The sequence below is a fragment of the Rhamphochromis sp. 'chilingali' genome, assembly GCF_963969265.1.
Source record: "Rhamphochromis sp. 'chilingali' genome assembly, chromosome: 16".
Taxonomy (NCBI): Eukaryota; Metazoa; Chordata; class Actinopteri; order Cichliformes; family Cichlidae; genus Rhamphochromis; species Rhamphochromis sp. 'chilingali'.
Window position 1 is genome coordinate 12,748,945 of NC_137943.1, and position 23,923 is coordinate 12,772,867.

Here is a 23,923-nt window from a genome sequence, read left to right on the forward strand (position 1 = left end):
CGTCTTTGTTTTCTAGTACTTTTTGGAGTCAAGCTAATGAGAAAAAAACACAATACGAGAAATCAAGTGTCTTGGCTTATTCAGATATATTTATTTTCATCTCATTTACAAATAATAATGCAAAGATACAAAGACAGAAGCCTTCACACGAGAAAAATACATCAGGTACATTTTAAATGGAAAGCCCCGCCCCAAATCTATAACGTCGCTCACATTTACAGCCAACTTGGATTATTTTGGTCCAATTTTAACAGTTAAAATAGAAAACGCACAATTTGAAGAACAAGGTTTGGACCAGTTGCTTTTAAAGGGTTAGCTCAAAAAGAAAAAGTACAGACCTGCCAAGCTCTGCTGCAGAATGCTAGATTTGCATATTATACGAGCATAATGTTTCCTGTTGCTGCGAGTGCACTACAGAAACATAGTGCACCTCTTCACGGCAACAGGAACATAGTGCATTTGCAGTGTGTGGAATAGTTTCACTCAACTTAAAATACATTGTAGAACGTTTTAGCTGCCATTGTGTGAGTCTTGAACCAGCACTGGGCCGTCCTCGAAATGCACTCACAGGATTCATAGCTGTGGGCAACCCACTGAGTGACCTTACACTCTGTTTCATCTTCCTGATTCAGTTTGTGTTTTAACAGCTTGTGTCACAGAGCCACTATTAGTCTGACTGTACAGTATTTGTATGTGATTTTTCTTACTCGTGTTATTTCTCATCGTGTCCATGTTATGTCTCAGTGTTTTTTTTTTCACTACAAAATACGATTTCACCACAAATTTATAAAACAAAGGCGAAACTAAATGGTTAGTTTAAAGCAAAATACAATATGTCAAGATACTTTGAAATTCGGCATCATGCAGAAAATAGATTTCTCATCTAGTGGACAGGATATAGCAGTCATTTCTTTAAAGGGGACCTGTTATGCTCATTTCCAGCACCAAATTTAAAAAAACAAACAACTGCTGACTCTTCTAGAGTAGACGTGCAGGATTCACAGTACAGAATAACCCCCACGTATCTTATAGAGGGCCCTGGTGCAGCTTCTCAGGACATCTTTTGTTTATGCAACAGGCTGTTTTAGCTTTTTTCCCCTTAAACATACAGAAGGTTTGAACGAAAGGTGGGTGGAGTTCAGGCCTAGTAGTTGGTGCATTGTATTGTAAATTCACTTTGGACAAGTCACAAAAAAAAACAAGCAGGCATGCAGGCGTCTGCAAGGGCCTTCACGAAAGTAGCGCCACTGGGACCCAAGTGGCCCGAGTGACATAAAGTATAAGACCCACAGACACGTTTTAGAAATCAATTTCATAGTGACTTAATTGCCAAACAATCTCTAGGCGTATCCCACTGGGGCCTTTGATGAGCATACTAAGACTATCCACTCTCAGTGACATCATACAGAGCCAAGAGCAGAAAAAAACTAAGCATTTAGGACAGGCTTTGGATAAAGTAATTACTGTGGTCTTGTTTATTATTAGTGTCTCCCATTCTAAGAGCAAATATAACTGGAAGGAGATGCATAACAGGTGCCCCTTTAATTCATGTTGTAGAAATCAGTAATTGTGTCCAACCTAAACAATGACTTTGTAGGTAAATATGAAATAATTTGAACCATAATGGGAATTATGGAAATTTGAGGAAAAAAAGAGGATGTTTTATAAAAGTTTTAAATTTTTTCTCTTACTTATGGCTATCTTTTTTTTTTTTTTTTTTTTACCTTTGGTTCAACTGTTGATTTTACTTTAAAAAGAAGGAGAAAAAAGATACAGTGCTGTAGACAAATCTGCTCTGAAGTAAAGACCAAAAGAATCTAAATAGTCTAATATGTAACAGGAAGTGGAATTCCTGCAGAATAAAAGTTTTTCAAGTAAATGAAAAGTGCTTCAAGGGCCTTGAAATGCATATGGACGAGGTCCAAACGAAATATCAGATAACTCTGAATTAATAAATAATAATATTGAAATAACTGTTCAACCTTACTGATTCACTGTTTAAACCACAAAATTGTTTAGCTAATCTACACTGCAAGTGGTTCTACATGCATGTAGTCTGTTTTTCCAGATACAGTATTTAACTCAGCTGAAACATTTTAAGGTAGAGGAAAACAAACGTTGCTCTGCTGTAAACTCTTGTCTCTGTAAACACTGGTGCGATACCTGAACGTTACTGCTTAAAAAGGTGGCAGTAACAGGCGACGCATCAGTCAGCGCTTATCTACATGAGCACAAAAAGTGTTTAAAAAAAAACACAAAACAAAAAACAAACGGAAATAAAGAACCCACAAAAGATGTCAGGCTCACTATAAAGTCTGGAGGTCCAGCAGAGAATATAGAGCCACAATGACATATTGCAGCACAGTATTTCTCAGTGCATTTTCTTACTTTGACATCATATCACATAAAGCACGAAAAACATTGTTCCTACCATACAGAAATATACAAAGCTAGTCTATAGATTTACAATGACATAATCAAAACTGTGTGGGTGTTCCACGGGAAAAAAAGCGCATACTGGATATTGCGGTATAAAACACAGTATCAAACAACGGCTTCTACATGTGCATGAAAGGCTGATTACCACATATCTGATGCTTTTAGGCTTCACTTAGCAGTCACGTAGCCTATACACGATGCAGAATCAAAGAGAGACAAAAGACGAGTTTAGCGAACAAGGGGGGAAAAAAAAAACGCTTGCTTAGACAAACAAAACCGACCTAACCCTTAAAAATAAAATAAAATAAATTGTTAAAAAACAAGCCATAAAGAGAAAACACTTAAGGAGATTCGTGCAGTCACAAAATTATTAAAATAGAAAAACAACCACCCCACTTTCCCACAGTGATAACTAGAACGCAGGATCACTGACCAACATGATGCATCTGAAATATTAGAGTTTTGTTGTTGTTTTTTAAAGGAAAAAGCTTAAAAATCTAATTTTAAGATTCAATCATAGTTTTGTGTTGCATGAAAATAAATATGCTGGCACAGGGTTCCTCGACGCACATCGACAGACGCGATGTTTCAGGAACATAACAGCCGAATAGTGTCCTGGGAATGAATCTATATCTATTTTACATTTTATTCTACCTGCACTGAACTGCAATATTAATTCTGCAAAATACTTTTCAGGGACTGACTCATCCCATCTGGCACAGTATTACAATAACACTTACTGCAAATGTCCAATGCACTATTTTTGTAACTTGAACCGTGGTTTGTTTTTCTTTTTTTCTTTTTTTTTTTGCTAATTAATAATTTATTACAAACGTCTTCGAGCATTGTTTCGTTTTCTTTATTCCGACATGATGCAGTCAGAGCTGCAGAGACACGACAGACACACCTGCGTGCAAAAAATGTAGGAAAGAAAAATGTGTAACAGTGTAACAAAATACTCACCGACTGAGTAACAACTCAGCTCTCTTCAATAGATTTTTTTATAGAAGTTTTCAAAAATAACTATAATTCAATTTGCTTTTTTCATTTGTCTTTTCTTTTTTCTTCATCTTCTTTTTTTTTTTTTTTTTTACAAGAAGGCAAGTTTTATCAAAGACAGGACAGACAAGTCCAGTGCACATAACAGTCACGAGGGTAGGTGGGGACGGGGGGTTTGGTATATACACTCTGAGAAATCAGTGTTTTAAATAAATGCATAAAGTGCAATAATGAGACACGTTTCTGAATGAACTCAAAGGACCCATCTACTGAAACACGCACTGATTTCACAGAGGATTTTTAAAGCACGAAAGCATACGACTACGAGAGCGACCAGAGCGATACGGAACGAACTGATAAAGGGCACGGACAACACGAGCGCTACGAGAAAACGGATACATAGAGTCGCTGTAGTGCCAGGGAAACGAGCAAAGCAACACATAAAACTTAAAGCAGGATGTCATATCCGCTTTGGGGAAACAATATGTGTCCTTAAGGACATAAAGGCTAGTTATGAGAGGCAATGAGGATGACAGGATGGCAACAACATGGTTGTACAGATGTGACCTAAATACATTCTCTTTGTATCAACAATTCTGTTCTATTATAGAGGCAGTTCAATTGTCTGGAAAAATATACATATATATATATAGATATTTCAACTACGCTGAGGTCACATCTTTGGGAGTAATCCTGTGTGCCACGCTCAGTGTGCCTTTTCCCCCCACCATCTCTACACCTCACTAGTCTGAAAGAACGGAAACAGTTTCAAAAGTAACATGGCACGGTCGCCGTGCGTCCTCTAAGAATCCTGCACGCTGCCTTCCTGCGTATAAGGGTTCGATGTGTGTGTTTCATTTTACAGTCCCAAATCGATCGCTGTAGTTTTGCATAGATACCGTTACGCAAACTCTAATCACATTCTGTACATGTAAAATATAAAACAAAGCCTGTAAACATCTAGCTCGTATTCCTCATTTATCCGTTTAGGTGCGATAAATGAAGTTGAAAAATGATATGGTAGTGACGACACAACGGCGGATTACGTAGGCCAAACCACCTGTAAAAAATTACTCCATCCCTAAAATGCTTCTTTGTTTTTTTCCCCTCTTTCTTCCTCATCTACATAAGAGTCATCTTTGCATGAAAACCAAAATGTAGACGCTATTAAGGCAAAACAAGTATGCACAGTGATTTGTGATTTCATGCATAAACTGATGACCGCCACTGACTATGATAAAAATCAAAATTCACCATTCCCTAAAAATAAATGAGCTTGCAAAAGGGTGACTCATCGCCTCACCGGGGCTTCCATTACAGCTTGGGACAGAGGGAGGTTAAGCTCAACAGGTGTTTCCTCTGAGTCATCAAGCTACTCTATGTTAACAGCCGTGCGATCGCTATAGTGTGATTTATTACGGGTTTGCTCTACAGACATAGTTTAGTCAGTCATTGATGGAGAATTAGAGACCGGGCTGTTTATGCCCCCAAATTTTCATTAAGCTTCCTCGAATAAAAAACGGGTATATCATCTAAATCGCAACAGGATCCATCACAAAAGGTAGTGAGAGAACCATTAAAGGGAAGCTAGCAGCAGTCTTTAGAAACATTTTAAGAGCTCATTTGTGGGAGTCGATTGTGTTGGGTCGTGTGGAATTGATGCTCAGCCCAGATGAGGCCTTTGATCAGCCTGATTCTAGATACCTTCTCCTCAGAGACCCTCGGCTTTAGGTAGCAGAGTTCACACACCTGTTACACCCGCTACTTTTGTTACAGCCTGTCAAGGCGAAATGCATCCTCGGTGGCGGGATCGGTGAGGACCATGTCCGGGTCATTGAGCATGTGCAGGCCATCCAACGTCAGCGGGTCGATTTTCAGATCGTCCAGCGGGAACTGAGAGTCCACATCAAAGCTGACATCTGTGGGCAGGGAGCCAGACAGGTCCTTGGGCAGGCTGGGTGGAGACTCTCCACTCACTGTGGAAAGACAACAAGAAAAAAAAAAATACTATTCATCTCACTGAGGTTTCTAAGGAAGAGAAGGAAGGCTAAAATTAGAGACAACTTCAATGAAAACAAAAGAATGCAGAGGAGTGTGGGTTATGATTTGATAACAACTTAAGGGGACAGCTTGGCATCATAATTACATATCTAAGTGAAGCTGATTATTAGGAGGGCTAATTTTTTAAAAACTAATAAAGGCAAACCTTAAGAGGATGGTTATCTTTGAATCTACATGCAGATAAGTGTTATACGTCTCTGCAGCATTTAACAATGTCAGAGCTAACATTCTAGTGATTGAATGACAGGTAACCCGCTACTTTCATACTGCTCAGACCATAAATAATCAAGTTGGACTTTCATTTTTTTTATCCTGTGATTTATGCCCGATTTAGACTTCTGACTTAACACACTGTTTGCTGCTACAGCTACACATGTTTCTTTTCCAAATATTTATTTATAAGTGACTTATGTATGTATGTATGTATGTATGTATATGTATATATTGTACTATTCTTAGTTAGCGTATTGTCTGTCTTGTCTTAATGTTGGTTTAAAATGGAGCACTGTAACAAAAAATAATTTCCCCCAGGGATCAATAAAGTATTCTGATTCTGATTCTGATTCTGTGGGAAATCTACGTCGTAACTTCCGTCATAACTGCAACCACCTTTTTTATCCTTGATGTGCAACTCGTGAGAAATGTAACAACACGTCGGGTTGCGGCAGCATGCAACGACTGAATGACAAAGTGCTGTTGCTTCCATCCATTATACAAATCCAGTAATCAACCAAATCATTGTGAAGCTTCTTCTGTTCAGTTACTGTCACAAGACCCACAAGAAAATGTGAATCACAAGCGTTCCTCCACACTTGGATCTACCAGTTCTACACTTTAAAGTCTGGGTCTCTGCCTTAACAGGCCACTCGCTGCATGTCTTGAGAAGCCGTGTGAAGCACCTGTGAGAATGATGTTGGGGATGTTGCCATGGCTACTGTATCCAAGCTGCTGCGAGTCCTGAGGGTTGCAGTGGCCAGTCAAACCCATCATAAGAGCCTGGGAGTAATTGAGGGTGGAGTTCTGGTTGTACAGGCTGTCAGAGCTGATGGGGGTCTCCATCATGTTGAACTGCTCCAACTGGCAATCCCAAAAGAAAGAAATAATGCAACAAGTCCCTGAAGTAGGAGAAAGCTAAATGCAGGAAAAACATGCGAAGATGATTGGTTTCTATCTGACACGGACAGAGCCTGTACCTGCTGTGAGAGCGCACTGGCTTGAATGGAAGGCAGCTGCTGGTCGTAGAAGTCTGCAAACACGCTGCCCAGTATGGAGTTGTGCTGCAACAACAAACAAGCAGTGATCGGTTTATTATAGATGTAGGTCAAAATTACAAGTGCGCACCATCAATATGAGCATATATATGTATTGCATCAAGGCTTCAGACATAATACATTAAACAAAAAACACGGGATATACAAAACGAGACAGTCAAAGCAGCTAGAACACTGCAACATGTCACAACGTCTGGAAATGTGTGAGGTTTTTAATGTACAAATGCCCACCCAGTTTGCATATGCCAACACATTAAGTGTTTTTATGTGAATGATGCACCATCAGCGTATTTATTTTATCTTTTGTGTTTTAAAAAGAAAAAAATCTCGGAATTACAGCACCGTCTAGGCAATAAACTACCAGATGTTTTACTGGAATTTTACACATTTATCATGTAGTTTCACTGGTCTGACCCACTAACGATCAAAGTGGGCTGCATGTTTGACACCTCGGGTCTAGACAACCAGATACAAAGGCTTAGAATAATTAGGATTTTTTTATATGCCTCTATAAAATGCTTATAGCCGATTTTCTTTCATGAGGAGGCCTTCACAAGTCTTTGAGCATCTGCCATAACGTTTTGCACATTTGTGTGACATTACTGCAGCACAAACCTTTTCATTTTAATTGCACAAAAACGATTTAAAACCTGCAAAAAATAAAAGAAAAAAACAGTTGTAGTAATCTGCAGATATGTAAATAAATGTATTATATGATAAAATAAATAAATAAATGGCTTAATTAATCACACGAGGCAAAATCTTTCAATATCAGCTGCCGATATCTTACAGCTCTCTGTATACATAATACACTGAAATGCAAACCGGCCAAACGCCCCAAATCGTCTACGTAAGGACAACAAAAGGAAAGCCTTACATGAAAAAGGAGCTTCCTCTCCTGCCTTCTGGCTTCCACGTTTTAATTAAGACAAACCAAACAGGATGTAATGTGCGTTAAAATTAAGGGAATCACTGAAAATGTAATCCCCTCTGTGGCTTTATTCTCCCCTCCACCGACTCATCCAGCGCAAGCTAATTCTCTTGAAATTCCTCATTTGAATGTCCTCATCGAATCAGCAGCAGGAATTCTCCCGTTTCATTGTGGCCCCTTAATGTATAAGTAATTGGATCATATTCTCAGTCTGTGCTCCACCTAGTTCTAAACCACATTATCTGTGTGCGCTGCACAACTCCCCACGGGGCAGAGCAGGTTAACAAGAGAACACAGACTGTTGGTTGTGGTTTGGCCCGTGGATAACCTCGGGACTACGAGTGAGCCACTTCAGCTCTGGAAAGGCCCGAGTTGGGAAAGCAAACATATAGAAATGCACACACAGCATGAATCAACTCTGTCACTCGCCACGTTCCTCTCTCTCTCCACATCTCAAACACACAAGGGCATGTTTAAAAGTCAGAAACTATAACTTCAATCTTTGGACCAGTAAAGGCTTACTAGATGGCACTTTTAAAGGTGTAATTCAAGACAGTATTTAAGAAAGAACACTTAGCAATAAGCGATTAAAAGATTATCAGCACTACCTTTTGCAAATCTTACATGCTTTTACTAAGTCTCACGCACATCACTGACAGCCCTAATCCATGTTTACCTTGGGTGTGTTCAGTTTATCTTAATGCACTACATTGCAAGCAAGGTTCAGTTTGCACAGCTTTTCCTGAAAAATCCTTCGAAGGGGATTAATACCTCCCTTGATGCTCACCCATTCCCCCCCATGCTGGTGCAAACCCACAATAAACACAGAGATCTGACAAACATGGGAAAGAACAAAACAAACTCCACTTCACAGTCTAATAAGCAAGACTGGGAGGGAAACGGTGGAGTTGCGATGCAAATACCACAAAAAGCAGCAGAGGAGGAGGAAGGTCAGGGACACGGCTACATCACAAAACACATCAATGACACTAAGAGACTGCTTAAAGAGACTGGTGGTCAGATCTGGGCAAAACAAGAGCTGCTCAGGGTTCACAGTTTGTCAATGCTTAATGTGATCATTCAGATCAGGAATAGAACTTTTTAATGCACATTTTCTATGTATATATTATTAACTTTAAGTACACACAGACAGCTTTCTCCCAGAGTATTTCCTTCACTGCGCGGTTTCACTTCCTCTTATGTCAAGCATGGAAAACACATCAGTGATTTATAAGGTTAATGATGCCGCTGTGCATGTCGGTAGACTCAGACTCAAAGAAACCCCAGGATTTCCTGCTATTGCTCGTTAAAATGTCAACTAATAGAGGCTGCACTGTGTTTTATCTACTTATGAGATACTAATAGATATTATTCTTTTTTGGCTTATAAAACACAGAAAGTAATCATATGTAAATGCATAAATAATGACAATACAATTAACTTAAGGGGGGGAAATGCTTGTTTTGATGTTATGGGTCTTGCTGAAGGGCTCGCTTTTTATTTTATTTTTTTTTGCCCAGATCTGTATCAACAAGAAAAAGCTGCACGGAGTCCTACTCAGCAGAGATAACCACAGCACTACGATGCAAGGGACGGTGATGTTTATACAAAGCGAGCCAGCAGCTCGTTCAGTCCATACGCCCTTACTTGAGGCGAGCCTCCGGGTGAGAAGCCTTGATTGGAGACGGGAGAGGTTGGAGATTGATTGGCAGAGGATCCAACCCTACTGCGGTACTGTTGAAGGGACGAGGCCTGATACAAGAGGATACATTTGAGTTATTCACACTGGAGGCCGTCGTTTTGTTTCCCCCCCTCGTTCGTTGTGTGTAACTCTTCTCCTATTGAACAAGGAGCTTTGGTTAACCATGTCTGTGGTGTTTTTCTTGCAGGAGACTGGCGATCAGAGGAATATTGAACCTGTGCATACTTGTAGCTAATGCTGAAATGTAATTAGTATGATCACAATATGTGACGAGTGATGTGTAGATCTCACGTCAGTGGAGTAGTAGAAAAAAAAAAGAAAAGTGAAAGACTGAGTACTACAGGGGATTAATTAGTAAGAATATCGCTGGAAATTAAACCTGAGCAAGTGAATATTTTAAAAATAGTGACCAGGGAAAACCCACTCTGCTATCTCTTGTTCTGTCCTATCATCAGATGTTTTTTATACTGTCTAACAAAATAAAAAAAAAGTACTATAAAACCTTCCAAGTAAGCAACAGATACGCCATCAAGTAATTGAGATAATGTTTAATCAAGTCAACGAGGCATTCAAACCTTTAAACTCCTAAACTATTAAAAGATAAGTTACCAAAATAATGGTAGCATGAGATGAGAGCGATAAAAAGGAGTTCAAGGTCTGTGGATAGAGCTATAAACCGGTGACCTGGTCAGTGGCGTCGAGTAAACCTGTTTGAACTCGCCTGAAAATGAAAGAAGGTCATGTTTTCCTTGACATTACTTTGACTGTAAAATGATAAAAACATTTCCTTATTAACGGTTTAATAACAAGAATACAAGTCTAAGATCCAGATCCCAGCGAGCTTCCTCTGCGTTTTCCGTGACCTCACGCCGCACAGTCTTTTACGGAGATGAAGAGAATGTAGGCCACTTCATTTCTGCAGTAATCCAAACACATTCCCATCGCAACAGTAGAGCGAAGCAGCGAGAGCCTAGATCTGAAGGAGAAACAGCGCCTTACAGAAGCTTTCAGATTCACGGATGTTTTGCGAATCTCTTTGTGCATTTTTTTACATTCTGCTTTAGTGGTTTTTGGGGGGGACTTGAACTCTGCAGAGAAACAAAGAAATTCTGGGACTGCAAAATTATGGTTTTGTATCATAGTTAAAATAACAAAGAAAGAACAATTGCACTGTCACACACAGTCCTATTTTCACGTCGTTTTTCCCCCCCCCCCCCAAGCAAAACGTCTGTTACAAAACACACTCTTGGACAACTTCACGTCACAGCTGAACGTCTACGAGATCAGTTCTGATTACTTCGACGTGGCAGTGTGTTCGCGAAACCCCGAGCCCAACACGTTAACACCATCTGAAAACAGTTCTTTGGGAAAACTGGGAACCAGCCAAGGAGAACCAGTCATCACTGGGTTGTTGTTGCAACAAATCAGCGAGACACAGACTGCTCACCGCGTTCATGTCGATGGTCATGTTGGTTTGCGAGGACGCCTGGTTGTCTGACGGGGAGCAGGAGTTCACCGAGGACGGCAGCTGGACCAGACCCGCCTGCTGGAAAATAAGCAGTGGACTCATAAATAGATAACTAATCTTTAAGCACCACTGTATAATTTTAATGCTTGCTTATCACACACGCATTATATTCATATCTTATTTTATTACATCTTGGCAGATATGAAAACACATCAAAAGAAGAAAAAAAAAAATCACATAAAAGGCTACAAGTTGCCTTTTATGTGACATTTTTAGGAGTTTAGATTTTAGAGTTTTATATGTTTTTGTTGAATTTTATTGTCAAAGATCATGCCAAAATGTAAAAAAAACACACACATAAACTTTCTAGTTAAAGCTGAAGAGTCTGACCTGACTATGCACAAGGACTGCTGCACTGACAATCTCCTGTGAAATGTCTTTTTTCCCAGACCCCGAGGCAGCAGGGATATGGTTTTACTTTTACCCCTCTAAGTAAATCATTGTGTATTTTTTGTCAAAATGTTATACTTGCGTCTCATCTGTTGTTCTGGGAGTTGAGACACACGAACAAAGATTTTAGCAAGTTAGCGAGATCTCCGCAGGTGTTTTGCAGTTGGCCTTGGGTTCTTTGTACCTTCTTCAGGACCGCGTGTATTCGCACTTGCTGTGATCCCAATAGCCCCACGTCATTATCTCCTCTGTTTATTTCATTGTGGACCGATGAACGCCTAGATTCTTGGAAATGTGTCTGTAGCTTTTAAGAGGTTTGTGCAAAAACCCAGCGAGAAAGCTTTTGTGACTGAGTCATAGTTATCACAAGAGAAAACTCTCTATGGCTTTCTTACTGAGAACAACCTCTACAACCCACACTTCTAGTCTCATCTTCATAATTGGAACACCTGAATCCAAACAGCTTTTGGAGAAGCAATTAGCAGGGATTCACTTTTTTTTTTTTTACAGCCTCTCTGATAATAACTCAGTATGTTGAATAAAGACATGGAAAGCACAGTTGTTGGTGCGTTTTTATTTTTAGTCAACTGTGGCAAAAATGAAGATCTGCTCAAAAAGTAATCAAAGTAAATGAAATAAAAGCAGACGTGACAGGAATATCAAAGAGTTTGCGAAGTTTTCTTCCAACTAACTGGTAACTGAAATCATCATAGGTTTTATTATTTATTTGGAACCTTATTAAAAAATATAGTTATAATAATTCATTTATGAACTGCTGCTCCTATAACTCTGGTGTGGTTATTCTCTAATTCCATCTCATTAAACATCTCAACAATAGAGAGGTGACTGAATCACAGACGAGTAAACGTAAGTAAGTCAAAGTAAGTCGAATGTTCCCATGAGAGCCAAAACGCATCATCGTCATTAAATGCAGTTTATCTATTTTTCCCCTCATTTTTCATCTTACTCACTCATTCACAATCTGGATGCTATCAATCTAATTAAAAAGCAGCAGCAGCTGCAGATAAACATTAAGTCTGAGATCTTAAAGTCTGGCTAACATCAAAGTTTTGTAATATTCTTTTTTTTTTTTTAATGGGCTGTGGAACACAAAAATGCATTTTCATTTCAGTTAAACATGAACGGCTTCATGATTACAGTTTGTTAGGACACATGTTCAGTAACATTTAACATAAAGCTATAGTTTCAAATGATTTAGCGTTCATGTGATAAACAGAGATAAAATGTATGAACATTCTTAGAATGAAAAGAATGAAAACATTCATAAATCCAAAAATATTGGAAGAAGTTGGAAAGACTTGGAGATTGGGATTAGCTGTACTTGCATTAATAAACATAATCCCGAGATTGGAGGCTTAGGGAGCTGACAGACTGATGAAATGGAAAGCAGACCACAACGCCAGCGTCACAAACTGAAACACAGCAACAGGTTTGTAAAGGAATGGACTCGATCCTAATTTCCAGTGAAACTTCCTGAGGTCTATACCACAGCCACTGAAAATTCAGGACTCTGATTGGCTGGAAGACCCAGAATAACTTTTACTAAGTAAATTATTTCATCAATTCCAAAATTTAGACTTAACTTCAGATGATAATGACTCATTCTCTACTACTACCAATAACAAACATGATCAGACGCTTCTCTGTATGTTGTACATGACATGACAAGTTCGAGAGTGCGATTCGAGTGTGAATCCACTGCAGCTACTATAGCGGACCCAAGAAATATAATTCCTTATAAGGAAGAGTTTAAGGAACGGCTGCGGCAGAAAAGAGAAAACCGGAGAGGAAATGCAACCAAAACTGCGGAGAAAATGAAAAGATGTCCACAAACCACGGGTAAAAGCGAGGGAGTGAGAGAGAAAGTGAGTCAGTGCCAGGGGGAGGGGGCAGCGATATGCAACATCTGCACTGGCAGCATGTTGTGTAGGAGAGCACGTTGCTGAAAGTTTCCCATTATCTTTTCGGCTTCAAATAACTCTGACCTAAGGTGATAGACATTCTAAGAGGAAGTGACTAGCAGTGATTTGGCTTTAGCGGTGGGCAGAAAGCAAGTTAAACTACTCTCAACTCTGAGGTGATTGTTTGAAGTAACTAACAACAGGGCAGGGCGACCAACTGTCAGCTGTAAAGCGGCAGACAGTGAGCGAATTGCTTCATATGCAGATGGACTAACGCTCAGCGATCCTCTGGATGTTTAAAACGGGTAAATGAAAACAAAACGAGCCACACGTCCGAGTTAAACAACTGCTGTTGACTCATTCATTGATTTTTTTTGGCAAGTGGTCATAATACTATATAAAACTGGATGTTCGTACATATGAATGAGATGAAGTTTATTATGTTTTGAGCTGTGGCTTTGGATAGAAACTCACTTGCTGGTTTGGGTGTGTCTGGGACGACGGCTGCTGGCTGAAGAAGGCGTACTGGGACAGCTGCTGCTCCAGGTTCATGGCATTAATGGCTGCCTGTTGGGAGCACGGCACTTTATATGACAGAAACCTCAAAAAGCATTCATTTCAGTATTTGTAGCCTGCCTACAAATCATGACACTGTTTCTATGTCTATTAATGTACAACGCTTTCCTCTTGAGTACCTGGGAGAGAGTGAGAGGTGGAGTTGTTGGGGAGAGCTGCAGGTTCTGGTGCTGGTGGGAGTCTCCCGCGTTCAGGATGAGAGGAATCACACTATCCTGCCCGGCCTGGATTTCCATGGCTACTGTGGGTTGAGACGTGTTCACTCCTACCCAGCACAAGAAAACAGTTTCCTTAAAGACCCAACTTGGCACCAAACAAGTGGCAAATGCTGAAATCCAAGATCCTTCATATCCTGCACATAACTTTAAGATATGTCCAGAGAGAACAGAGGAGAGAGTGCTTATTACCACCTTGTGTGTTACCCAGAGCCTGCGTGCTGCTCTGGGAGCCGAACGAGGCGGCAGCTGGGTCGTCGTGGTCGAGCGGGGTGGGCAGCGGAGGAGGGAACTGGATGTTGGTCAGATCGGGAAGAGAGCCGCCAGTGTTGTGGGCTGCTGGTTTCATCGAAGCGGTCAGCTGCTGTTCTGGAGACGGGAAAATGCTGCAGAAAAACAGATGGGTGCCGTAAACTCTCCAGCGATGACATGCTCGATATACTCGGTGATGAAATAGCAGAACCGCCAACACCAGTAGCTTATTCAGATTACTTGGAAATGTCTCCCGAGGCAAACAAGTCCAGAGATATTTGGACTTCATGCATTTGGCCCAGGGTATTTTTGCAAATCTTTTGGCTCCACACTCTCATTCCTTTGGCAGTTGAGCGAGTCAAAATGAAAATGTTGAACTACAGTCAGATGCTTTCAGTTCAAAACTACGCTTTATTCACACCCATTCATCAGATTTGTGTACACACGTACCTAGCCGAAGCTTCCTTTCTGGATTTAAACACTATATCGTAACAGTGAGACCAACGTGCCCCCCAAAAATATTTACACTGAAACATAATTTCATTGTGTTACTCAGACTATAGAGGAAGGTATCCTTAGACAACCTAAGACATTAAAACTCACTGGATTCCAGGAACTTTGCAGGGCTTGGATCTTGAAATGTTCTAAAGTGGGAGAAAAAAAGACAACTAGTGTATCAGGAAGACCAGTGAGATACTCAAGTGAAAAACATTTTGTGTGAAGATTTACTTTTTTGCTGTCCCAGTTATGTTTCTGTCCATCTTCATCCACCTCTTGTTTAATTGCTTCAGACCCCGGTACAGTGAGTAGGAGGACTGGGGAGATCAAGAGCGAGAGCGAGAGATGGAGAAATTAAAAAATAAATCTCCTCAATCTCTTGGATCTACAGATGTCCTGCCTGTTGAAGCTCATAATAACTGCCTTCATTTAATCAGATCAAGTGAGTAAGTGCAGTCGTTAATGTATGTAGCGTCAAGTTACAACATATATATACATGAATTTATATATATCCAAGCACTATTGCATTGTAAGGTACAAAATGATGACAAGGTACCCAGCAATTCCCTTTGAGTAAGCACTTGATGACAGTGGGAAGAAAAGGTTCCTTTAAAAAGAGGAAAAACAAAAACAAAAAAAGAAAGTAGACAAGAAGTGTGACATTAGTAAAAGAAAAAAGAATTCTGAATGCAAATAATGGGTAAAAGCACAAGCACTTCTCCAAGATGATACATACAAATTCAACCAAAGTGCTTCTAAAATTGACATAATTCCCCTCACATGGCCATTAGGAGCGACATTCACATGGTACTTGAATGCGCACCATCTGCACAGCAATCAATTTTCCTCCTCTTGCCTTCAAAGCCGCATTCAAACCCTTTCATCATACACTGGAGGGCGCTTCCACTGAGTCGTCAGGAGAAAGCAACAAAATACCACAAAAACTAAACAGGATCACAAAAAAAAACAAAAAAACAAATAACACTGAATTCTGCAGATAATGCAAAAAAACACTAATTTAAAAAGCACATATAGACTAATTCAAGGCAGAGTTAAAAGCTCATTTCATGCAGGGTGTCTGTATGAAGTGAGCTGACACACACCACACTAATGAACATGTCTCTTACACTACATGACGAGAACATCTTCGAAATCTTGTGTACCTCGTTTTGGCTGCAGCTCCTGTGATCCTCCAGTGAAGGAGGCCTGCTGGGCAGGAATTAGTGTGCTCTGATGCAGTGCTGAGTCAGAGTTTGTCCTGCAGCACAAGAATTTTAAACTCACATAAGGCGATCTATAGACAAAATCTACCCGAATAGCACAAAAAAGTACATAGTGGGCAACTACAGCACTGCGCGACAACAACATCACATGCAGCAGTCAGTTATTTTTAAATGTTTAACACTAGAATAAGGACACTGGAATAGTTTTAAGTGTAAATATAAACATTTCAATAATTTTTCTCAATGGCAGAAACTGTGAAAGTCATTAAATATGTGACAATGCAGAAGGATTTCACAGTCAGAGTGTTAGCCTCTTGGGTCTTTCCACTCTGAATGTGTCTTGCGTTATTATCTGAACACGTTTCTTCATGACAGGTGAAAAAAAAATGCATTTAGTTGCAAGAAGGCCATGCCGAGACATTGTGTCATTATCAGAGACCGTCTTACCTCCTCCAACTAGTATCAGGTGGCGGCGAGAGATATACTGAGCCATATGGACAGCTGTCAATGTGACATCGCAGGTTAAGAAATAACAGCTGGAGAATAAAGCCTTGGCAGAATCAGTGTACTCTCTTCTGTGAATTCAAAAAATAAATAAATAAAAAAAGCACTGTGCTTGGTGATCTTCTACAATACAGGGTACACTTTCATTACCTACAGGCCGAAGTCTTTTACAAAAATGCCCACAAAGAGTTTGATTAAGATCTAAAAATCTGAAATCAAGAAGCACTTCCGTTTCAAAAGCTAGCTGAATACAACAGCATTATTAATGAAAAGGTGTTAATAATTGCTTGTTCTGCACTGTGTATTTTCCAATAATGCTACCACGAAGGAGCATTTAAACACAAATGTATATTTTATGCATATATTAAGCTTTAAAAAACAATAATACAGTTTAAAGATTTGCATTGACTTCTGCTGGAGAATGATGAGAGCCCGCAGGTGGTTTCACTTATACTGTGTGATTAGTCCTGTTCTCAGAACTGTGTGGGTGTGTGCAGACTATGGTTTATTAACATCTCCACGATGCTAATGTTCAGCTGTTGACACCATGTTATTCCCAGCCAAACTCCTCCCACTGAATATTTATCATAATACATGAAATCTCTGTCTGTCTGTGCGTTGGTTTCTTTGTCCACCAACTCCTCCGAGAGCATTAGAAGATGAGCAACCAAACCTGTGCACACAAGTTCATCTTAGGCCCCGGAAGGTTCTTATCTATATCAGATACTGCGGCATCATCGCATTGCCTAGCAACCACCCAGCAACAGTTTGAAACGATCCATTTTTTTGCACTTATGCACCTTATAAAAGCACTGTATCGTTTGTATTTCACAACAGTAACATTTAATTTGTATTCGCAAAAGCTAAATTATGCATGACACATTATGATGGCATCGTGTTGCCCCGCAACCACCTAGCGACAGGCTAAAATGACCTGTTTTTAGGCTTCATGCACCTACAGCAGTTTATGAGACATCCCTATCGTTTTTCATTTCAAAGCTACTTCTCATTTGAATCCACAAAAAGCTGAAATATTCATGCCTAGTAAGCACCTAGGAATGGGTTAAACTGACCCATTTTTAGGATATTAACATGTTTGTTTGTTTTTTCTCAGTGTGATTAAGTATATCAGGCTTCCAACAGCATGAACAGGCCAAAACAAATACTGTAGCATGGGGCATGCATTGGTAGGATAACATCTGTGTAAATTCCTAATAATCTGCAGAAATGCCACTCTACTGCTCCTAAAGAAAAATTTGACCGAGTGAAGTTTTGACCAAGCACTCTGATTTAAACTGAAGCTCAGAAACCAGATAAAAATGGTAATGGTAAATGGCCTGTATTTATATAGCGCTTTACTAGTCCCTAAGGACCCCAAAGCGCTTTACATATCCAGTCATCCACCCATTCACACACACATTCACACACTGGTGATGGCAAGCTACATTGTAGCCACAGCCACCCTGGGGCGCACTGACAGAGGTGAGGCTGCCGGACACTGGCGCCACCGGGCCCTCTGACCACCACCAGTAGGCAACGGGTGAAGTGTCTTGCCCAAGGACACAACGACCGAGACTGTCCAAGCCGGGGCTCAAACCGGCAACCTTCCGATTACAAGGCAAACTCCCAACTCTTGAGCCACGATCGCCCCAACATTAAACAACACTTCACCCAACAGGCAGCATAAAAGGATATCTGTCGTCCGTGTTTGTCAACAGACAGGGGTTTCCGGTGGGGCGATGTGATGCGGTTCCGATCGCGGTAGACTCTTTCCACCAATCCGTGGTGTCGCGTCGACCTGTTCATGTCGAGCCCTGAATTCTGACAAATAAAGACAAGGAAAAAAATGGGTAATGAACTGGGCAAATTGCAAACATTACTTTTCAGCTCCTCACCGGCCTGCACTATTAGAGCTGAATGTGTAACAATAACAAGAGAGTTTTTGAGGTCATTAATCTACAAAAAGCACTGCGGCAGCCACGGTAGTCAGCACTTTACCTCAGTTACACTGCTCTTGGCCAGCAGAGAATAAACACTTCCTATGAGCATGTAGCACAGGAATGAAAGGTAAAGTGGTCCGGGGTGAAAAGGATGGGGGAAGACTGGAAAAAGAAAATCTGAAATGTGTGCATTATGTTCTACGCGTGTTCTTCAACTTGTTTGTTTGTTGTTTTTTTGAGGGTTGTCATTTCATTGGCAAAGAAAATTAAAACTACGAAACTGCATTACATTTTCCTTTTTTTTAAAGGTTGGTATCTTGTTCCATTTGTCTGAAGCTATTCCGTGGAAATTTCAAGGACAAGGGCTTTTTAGCCCACATGACAGATGTTTTCTGTCTTGCTGTGCAGCTTCAGTGCCTTTCAAGCAAGAGACTGTTTCCAGCACTGGCTGAGAGAATAAAACATGGAGAAGCTCTTCTTTCTCATATACACAGACTGACACACTAAGCAACGCAGCAGTCGCGTTGCAGATAGCACTGAACGCAATGATTTTTTCTTTTTTTATTTCCCCAAATAAAATGAAACCTATTATTCAGAACAAATTACACACAACCTCCTGACCCTTTTTCCCTTCAATTTCTAACATTCATTATTGTGCAATATCAGTTTTAAGGCTTTCACTGAAGACTGACATTTCTTTTATGTTTCTGTCGACAATTAATGCAAATCCTTTCCTGCCACCTTTGAAGCTGCTCCTGAAAACAATTTAAAGCAATAAAAAAACTTCTGCTTCTGTTCACGTTGTTGCCGAGTGCACTGAAGCCCAGCATGAAGCTGTCTCCCTGCACATAAAACACACAATTCAAATTTGGTGTGACAGACGTGGCTTCAAGAACGTTCTTATTACACTGCGGCAGCAACATATAAACTTCAAAGTTATTGCAGGACTGTGTACACAGTGTTTATTGGACAGAGCCTGCGCCGAGCCATGCTACAACCGTATACAAACCTAATGTAGGCTGTGGCCTTGGATACTTACACTGCCTCTAAATAAAGTATTATTTTTGTTCATATACTGCTTACATAAGTGACTTACACAAAGTATGTGACTTCCTGTAGAAGAATATTTAGTCCAGGGAAAAAGAACCTCAGGATGTCTAAAAAAAGCGACCAGTCAATACTGCAGGATATTACTTACCCATAGAGATTGGGAAAAAATGGGGGTATTTATTTATTTATATCACACAATATATTTTTGCAGTTAAGGCCACAGATTGAATTGACCTACACCAGGTATATTTTAGTTGTAAATGTGAAAGGCAAAGGAAAGATAAGCAATCCTGTACCTGAAAAGGCACGTCGATCGTGCTGTTTCCAATCTGATTGACGTTTGGCAAGGATCCTCCATAGTACTGCCCACGGTTCTGCCCCAGCTGCAAATATTTGGTCTTCTGCAACTGCAACTGCAAGAAGAACAACATCAGGTAAATCAGCAGGCATTTATGGGAAATTTAGAAAAGAAGTAAAAGAGTTTCTCGCTCGCATTAAGTCCACGCTCCAGTTACAGCGATGTAATAAATTAGCTATTAACACCCCACACGCCTAAAAACCAAGGACCAGGCCGTGATATTGTTAATAACGAGAGCTGAATATGATGTTCTGCTAGAACATTTTCTTTTTAAGTTGCATGATTGTTTCATTTACATTACAGGACTGTTTGCAGATTTTTCTTAAATTTTTTGAAGTGCTAAAAGTGAGATTTGTGGATTTTAGCAGTAAAGGAAAGGAAGATCGAAGTGGTGGAAACTAAAAGCTGTTTAATTTAGTGACAAATTTTGTTGCAAGCTCTAACGTTTACAGCTAATTTAGTGTCAAATTTAACGGTTTCTTTTTTATTTAATGTGAATAGATTATATGAATGCCAAGGTGCAAGCAAAGCAGTATAGATATAATTCAGTATCACTGAATGTGCCTGTCTTCATTTCAGAAGAAAACCCTCCAAACTGTCACTCCAGTGTTTATTTCAAAACAGCCTCCTTTTCCATGTCCAATCAGAGAACCCATGACCAGTCAATTAAATTGTCTCATGCAAGCCCACTGCTTACTGTTGGCATGGCAGAAAATCTAATAATAACAATTACTATGCCTGCATCAGTGGTGTATTTTGATAAGCCTCCAACCTCAGAGTATACTTCTTTAGCTACATGAACGCAGTCTCTGATGCAACGGATTAGATACTGTAACAACAGAATATGAAGTCTGGGTCACTTTAATCACAAGAAGCCGTGTACGGAGAAAAGCACAAAAGAAAAATCAGAGTGAGAGTTGAGCATAAAGGGAGGCAACAGTGTGAAAGGGTGAAACTCTAAACCCGAGGCATCCTTCCAGCATGTCTAACTCTGGCTCAAACAAGAGCTACCTAATGTTTGTCTTTCCATTAATCACTGGAAAAGTGCATCCTTTCACCAGTTTCACTGCCCCATCTCGCAGTTTTGAAGAAAGCGATCCAGCTTCGCTCTGTTTAATGGGTTTGCTCATACTCCACCTCTCCACTGGGTTTTAATTATAGTCAGCTTGGAGGTTTTTGCATAATTTTACTGACAGCCAAAAACACACAAACGACTGATTGCATACTTAATGAAATCTAGATTAAAAAAAAAAAACATAAGGCCACAGACCTCCACCAACCTGTCGAGACGTATCGTCTACAAATATGGACCTATAATAATAAAGTCATAACTCTGATGCAACTTGTTCTATTAGTTTCCAGATAAGGACGTGTTTAAAGGTAAAGCATAGGGAGGCCATTTTTCTTAACATGTATTCCCAAACTGATGATTTTTGGTTATTTGGTTACACGTAACTATGTTGCATAAGTGTAATGTAAAATGTTACATTTAAGTTACCTGTTCAAATGAAATGTACTTGATTGGTATATATTCAGTTTATACCAAGCGATTTTTGTGCGTGCTCTCACTGGCCACTTCTTTAAGATACACCTCCTCAACTGCTTGTTTATGCAAATATCTAATCAGCCAGACACAATGCAGCAACTCAGTGCATTTATGCATGTAGACCTGTCAAGTCAAGATGCTTAAGTTCAAACCAAATGGAGAAGAAAGGTTATTTAAGAGATTTTGATCGTAGTATGGTTGTCAGGACCAAGTGAGCTGGTATTTCAGTATTTCAGAAACTGGGATTTTCTAAACACCTCTAGGGTTCATAGAGAATGGTCTGAAAAAGAGAAAACATCCAGTGAGCGGCAGTTTTCTGGGTGAAAACGCTTTGTTGATGTCAAAGGTCAGTGGAGAAAGGCGCGACTGGTTCTAGCTGATAGGAAGATACAATATCCCCGAAAAAAAGTTCATTAAAACCAAAGCATGCAGAAGAAGAAGAAGCAGAAGCATCTCTGAATGCACAACATCTTTGAATCTTGAAGCAGATAGGCTACAGCAGCAGAAGACCACACTAGGTGCCAGTCCTGTCAGCTAAGAACAGGAAACTGCAGTTAAAAAAAAAAAAAAAATCACACAGAGGATTTAAGGCACTTCTTAATGGGCCAACCCATCACTAGTGAGGTGTAGCTAACAAAGTGTCGGGTGAGCGCGTATTTCTAATAATTTTTTTTTAAAGCAATGCACGTTTAGAAGTTTTGCACTGCAGTCTGCCATTGACGTGAGACTGTGAACCAGCATCCACGATATCTACTGTTACATGATACTTCTGCTTTTCTGATTCTAGAAAGACCTTTAAGTTGCTCTTTATCGTCTTCTGAGCAGACACAAACACACAGATTCAGAGAAACAGAGCTTAGATAGGATAGTGGCTGATGCTTGCAATGATGTTAAGTCCATCATATTTCCACTCAGTAGCGGTTTCCACTGAAGCCCTGCCTCCATAGGATTTATTCTGGAGGCCTGTGCTGTATGTGGCTTAAATTCCACATAATCTGCTGGCCTTCATCTTTGCCGTAAATGTCACTCATGTTGCAGTGCACACAGGCCTGAGGACCCGTCAGACAAGTTCACCGCGGTTTATATGCACAGAAACACACCTTAACATATATCCCTATATGCACCACGATTTTCTAATTCATTTTTTAAAATGTCAATCTCTACGTTCACGGATCATATCATATGCTTTAGGTTAATCGCTTCGTATCTAAGCCCACGAGATGAAGGGAAAATCGCGGTGCTGGACGCGCGCTGTCAAACACGGATGCACGCCCCTTTGCTTTACACTTGCGTGGGACAAAAATTGTAGCCAATAACTTTTAGGAAAGATGGTCCCCGCAGTACGCATCTACATTTGAGGACCGACACATCGTGTCGGCTCAGCTGGCCGTCCACCGACAGGAGAAAATCGGCCACAGCTGGCAGGAAGCGTCGTTTGTTATTGTTTACCTGTTCTGCGTGCAGCCGCGGCGCTACAAATGCCTATTTGACAGCTCGCTGAAAACAAACGGAGCGCAGACAGGAGGGAGGGAAGGAAAAGGCAGCAAACGGTGTCGTTACCCTCGCTGCTCGGGTTATGCTCAGGTCTTTCATCACTTCTTCAAACGCCGCCGTCTCCTCCGCCTGCTTCTGGTTATGTAAAGCGATTTTCTCGCTGAATTTCCGCGGATTGTTCGAAGTCGCCATGTTTCGCTCTTCTGCTCCGTTTTCCTTCAATGGTCAGCGTCAAGTAACACGGAGGGAGGACGCACAGCTTCCGGTTAGAGAGGCGGACACAACGCAGAGCGTAAAAACAGAATACCCCCCCCCCCCCCCCCCCCAAAAAAGGCAACGTTTACCTGCTTTTCCTTCATCCTGAATGAAAAGTCTTTAAACTTATTTTTTTAAAAGGTTTTTACAGTGTCGTGCAGGCCAAGTGGGCTTCACATATTTGAATTTACTGACCACAGGTGATACCTATAATCTACAGCTAAAACAGTCTGTGGACTGACTCTAACTAAAACAACAGGAGCCAGTGTGTGACTTATTACAGGAAGGCCACATGTGCAGGATCCCATGAAGCCTCTCCAGTGTGCTAATAAAGCGCTGCGTGATCCTGCTGACACTTATTAAACATGTTAGTGTGTGGGGAATGACGTCCGCACCGGGATCTGGGACTACCTAAATCAAATGCAGCCATTTTTAGTGTTAAAAGCTTCAAAGACCCTAAAACCGTCGTTATAACCTGCCGAGGCAAGAAAGGGACGGCATGTGAGCCTAAAATCAACTTCCGGCCACCGTGTTTTTATCTCATTATCTGTTAAACCGTGCAGGCAGATAACCGAACAAACATTTACTTTTACTTGATTAAAACCAAACGGTTTACACATCTTTTATTATGAAATCTGCTGGTTTCCGGTGTACTCAGGGAAGAGAACGGCAAACTTGACGCTTCTCCCTAGGTAGGCTTTGCGTGGTCACGTCGCTGCGCGGGGGTGTTGTGGAGGCGCACCGCACATCTGGACTGCGGAACCCCCGC

General features: G+C 40.6%; 1 protein-coding gene across 2 annotated transcripts; it reads right to left on the reverse strand.

The window, feature by feature from the left end:
* Positions 1-1,644: 1,644 nt before the first annotated feature.
* crtc1a (CREB regulated transcription coactivator 1a) lies at positions 1,645-23,110 on the reverse strand. Of its 2 annotated transcripts, none has more exons than XM_080906616.1 (14): positions 22,966-23,110; positions 19,798-19,914; positions 18,205-18,332; positions 16,455-16,514; positions 15,948-16,042; positions 15,016-15,101; positions 14,890-14,930; positions 14,230-14,420; positions 13,939-14,084; positions 13,718-13,810; positions 10,851-10,946; positions 6,693-6,776; positions 6,399-6,576; positions 1,645-5,414 (listed from the first exon to the last, which is right to left on the reverse strand). In XM_080906616.1, the coding sequence occupies exons 1-14, from the start codon at positions 23,089-23,091 to the stop codon at positions 5,209-5,211; spliced, it is 1,647 nt and encodes a 548-aa protein (XP_080762742.1). In that variant the 5' UTR covers positions 23,092-23,110; the 3' UTR covers positions 1,645-5,208. The 2 variants fall into 2 exon arrangements, with proteins under 2 accessions (XP_080762742.1, XP_080762741.1); XM_080906615.1 differs by having other exon boundaries at positions 10,851-10,949.
* Between the last annotated feature and the right edge of the window lie 813 nt (positions 23,111-23,923).

Coding starts and splice junctions, on each gene's coding strand:
- crtc1a (XM_080906615.1), bottom strand. CDS start 23,091: ATGGCGACTTCGAACAATCCGCGGAAATTCAGCGAGAAAATCGCTTTA. Junction 16,515..18,204: donor GACAAACACGGACGACAGAT/ATCCTTTTATGC, acceptor GCGATGTCACAT/TGACAGCTGTCCATATGGCT. Junction 14,931..15,015: donor ATAACTGGGACAGCAAAAAA/GTAAATCTTCAC, acceptor CTCCCACTTTAG/AACATTTCAAGATCCAAGCC.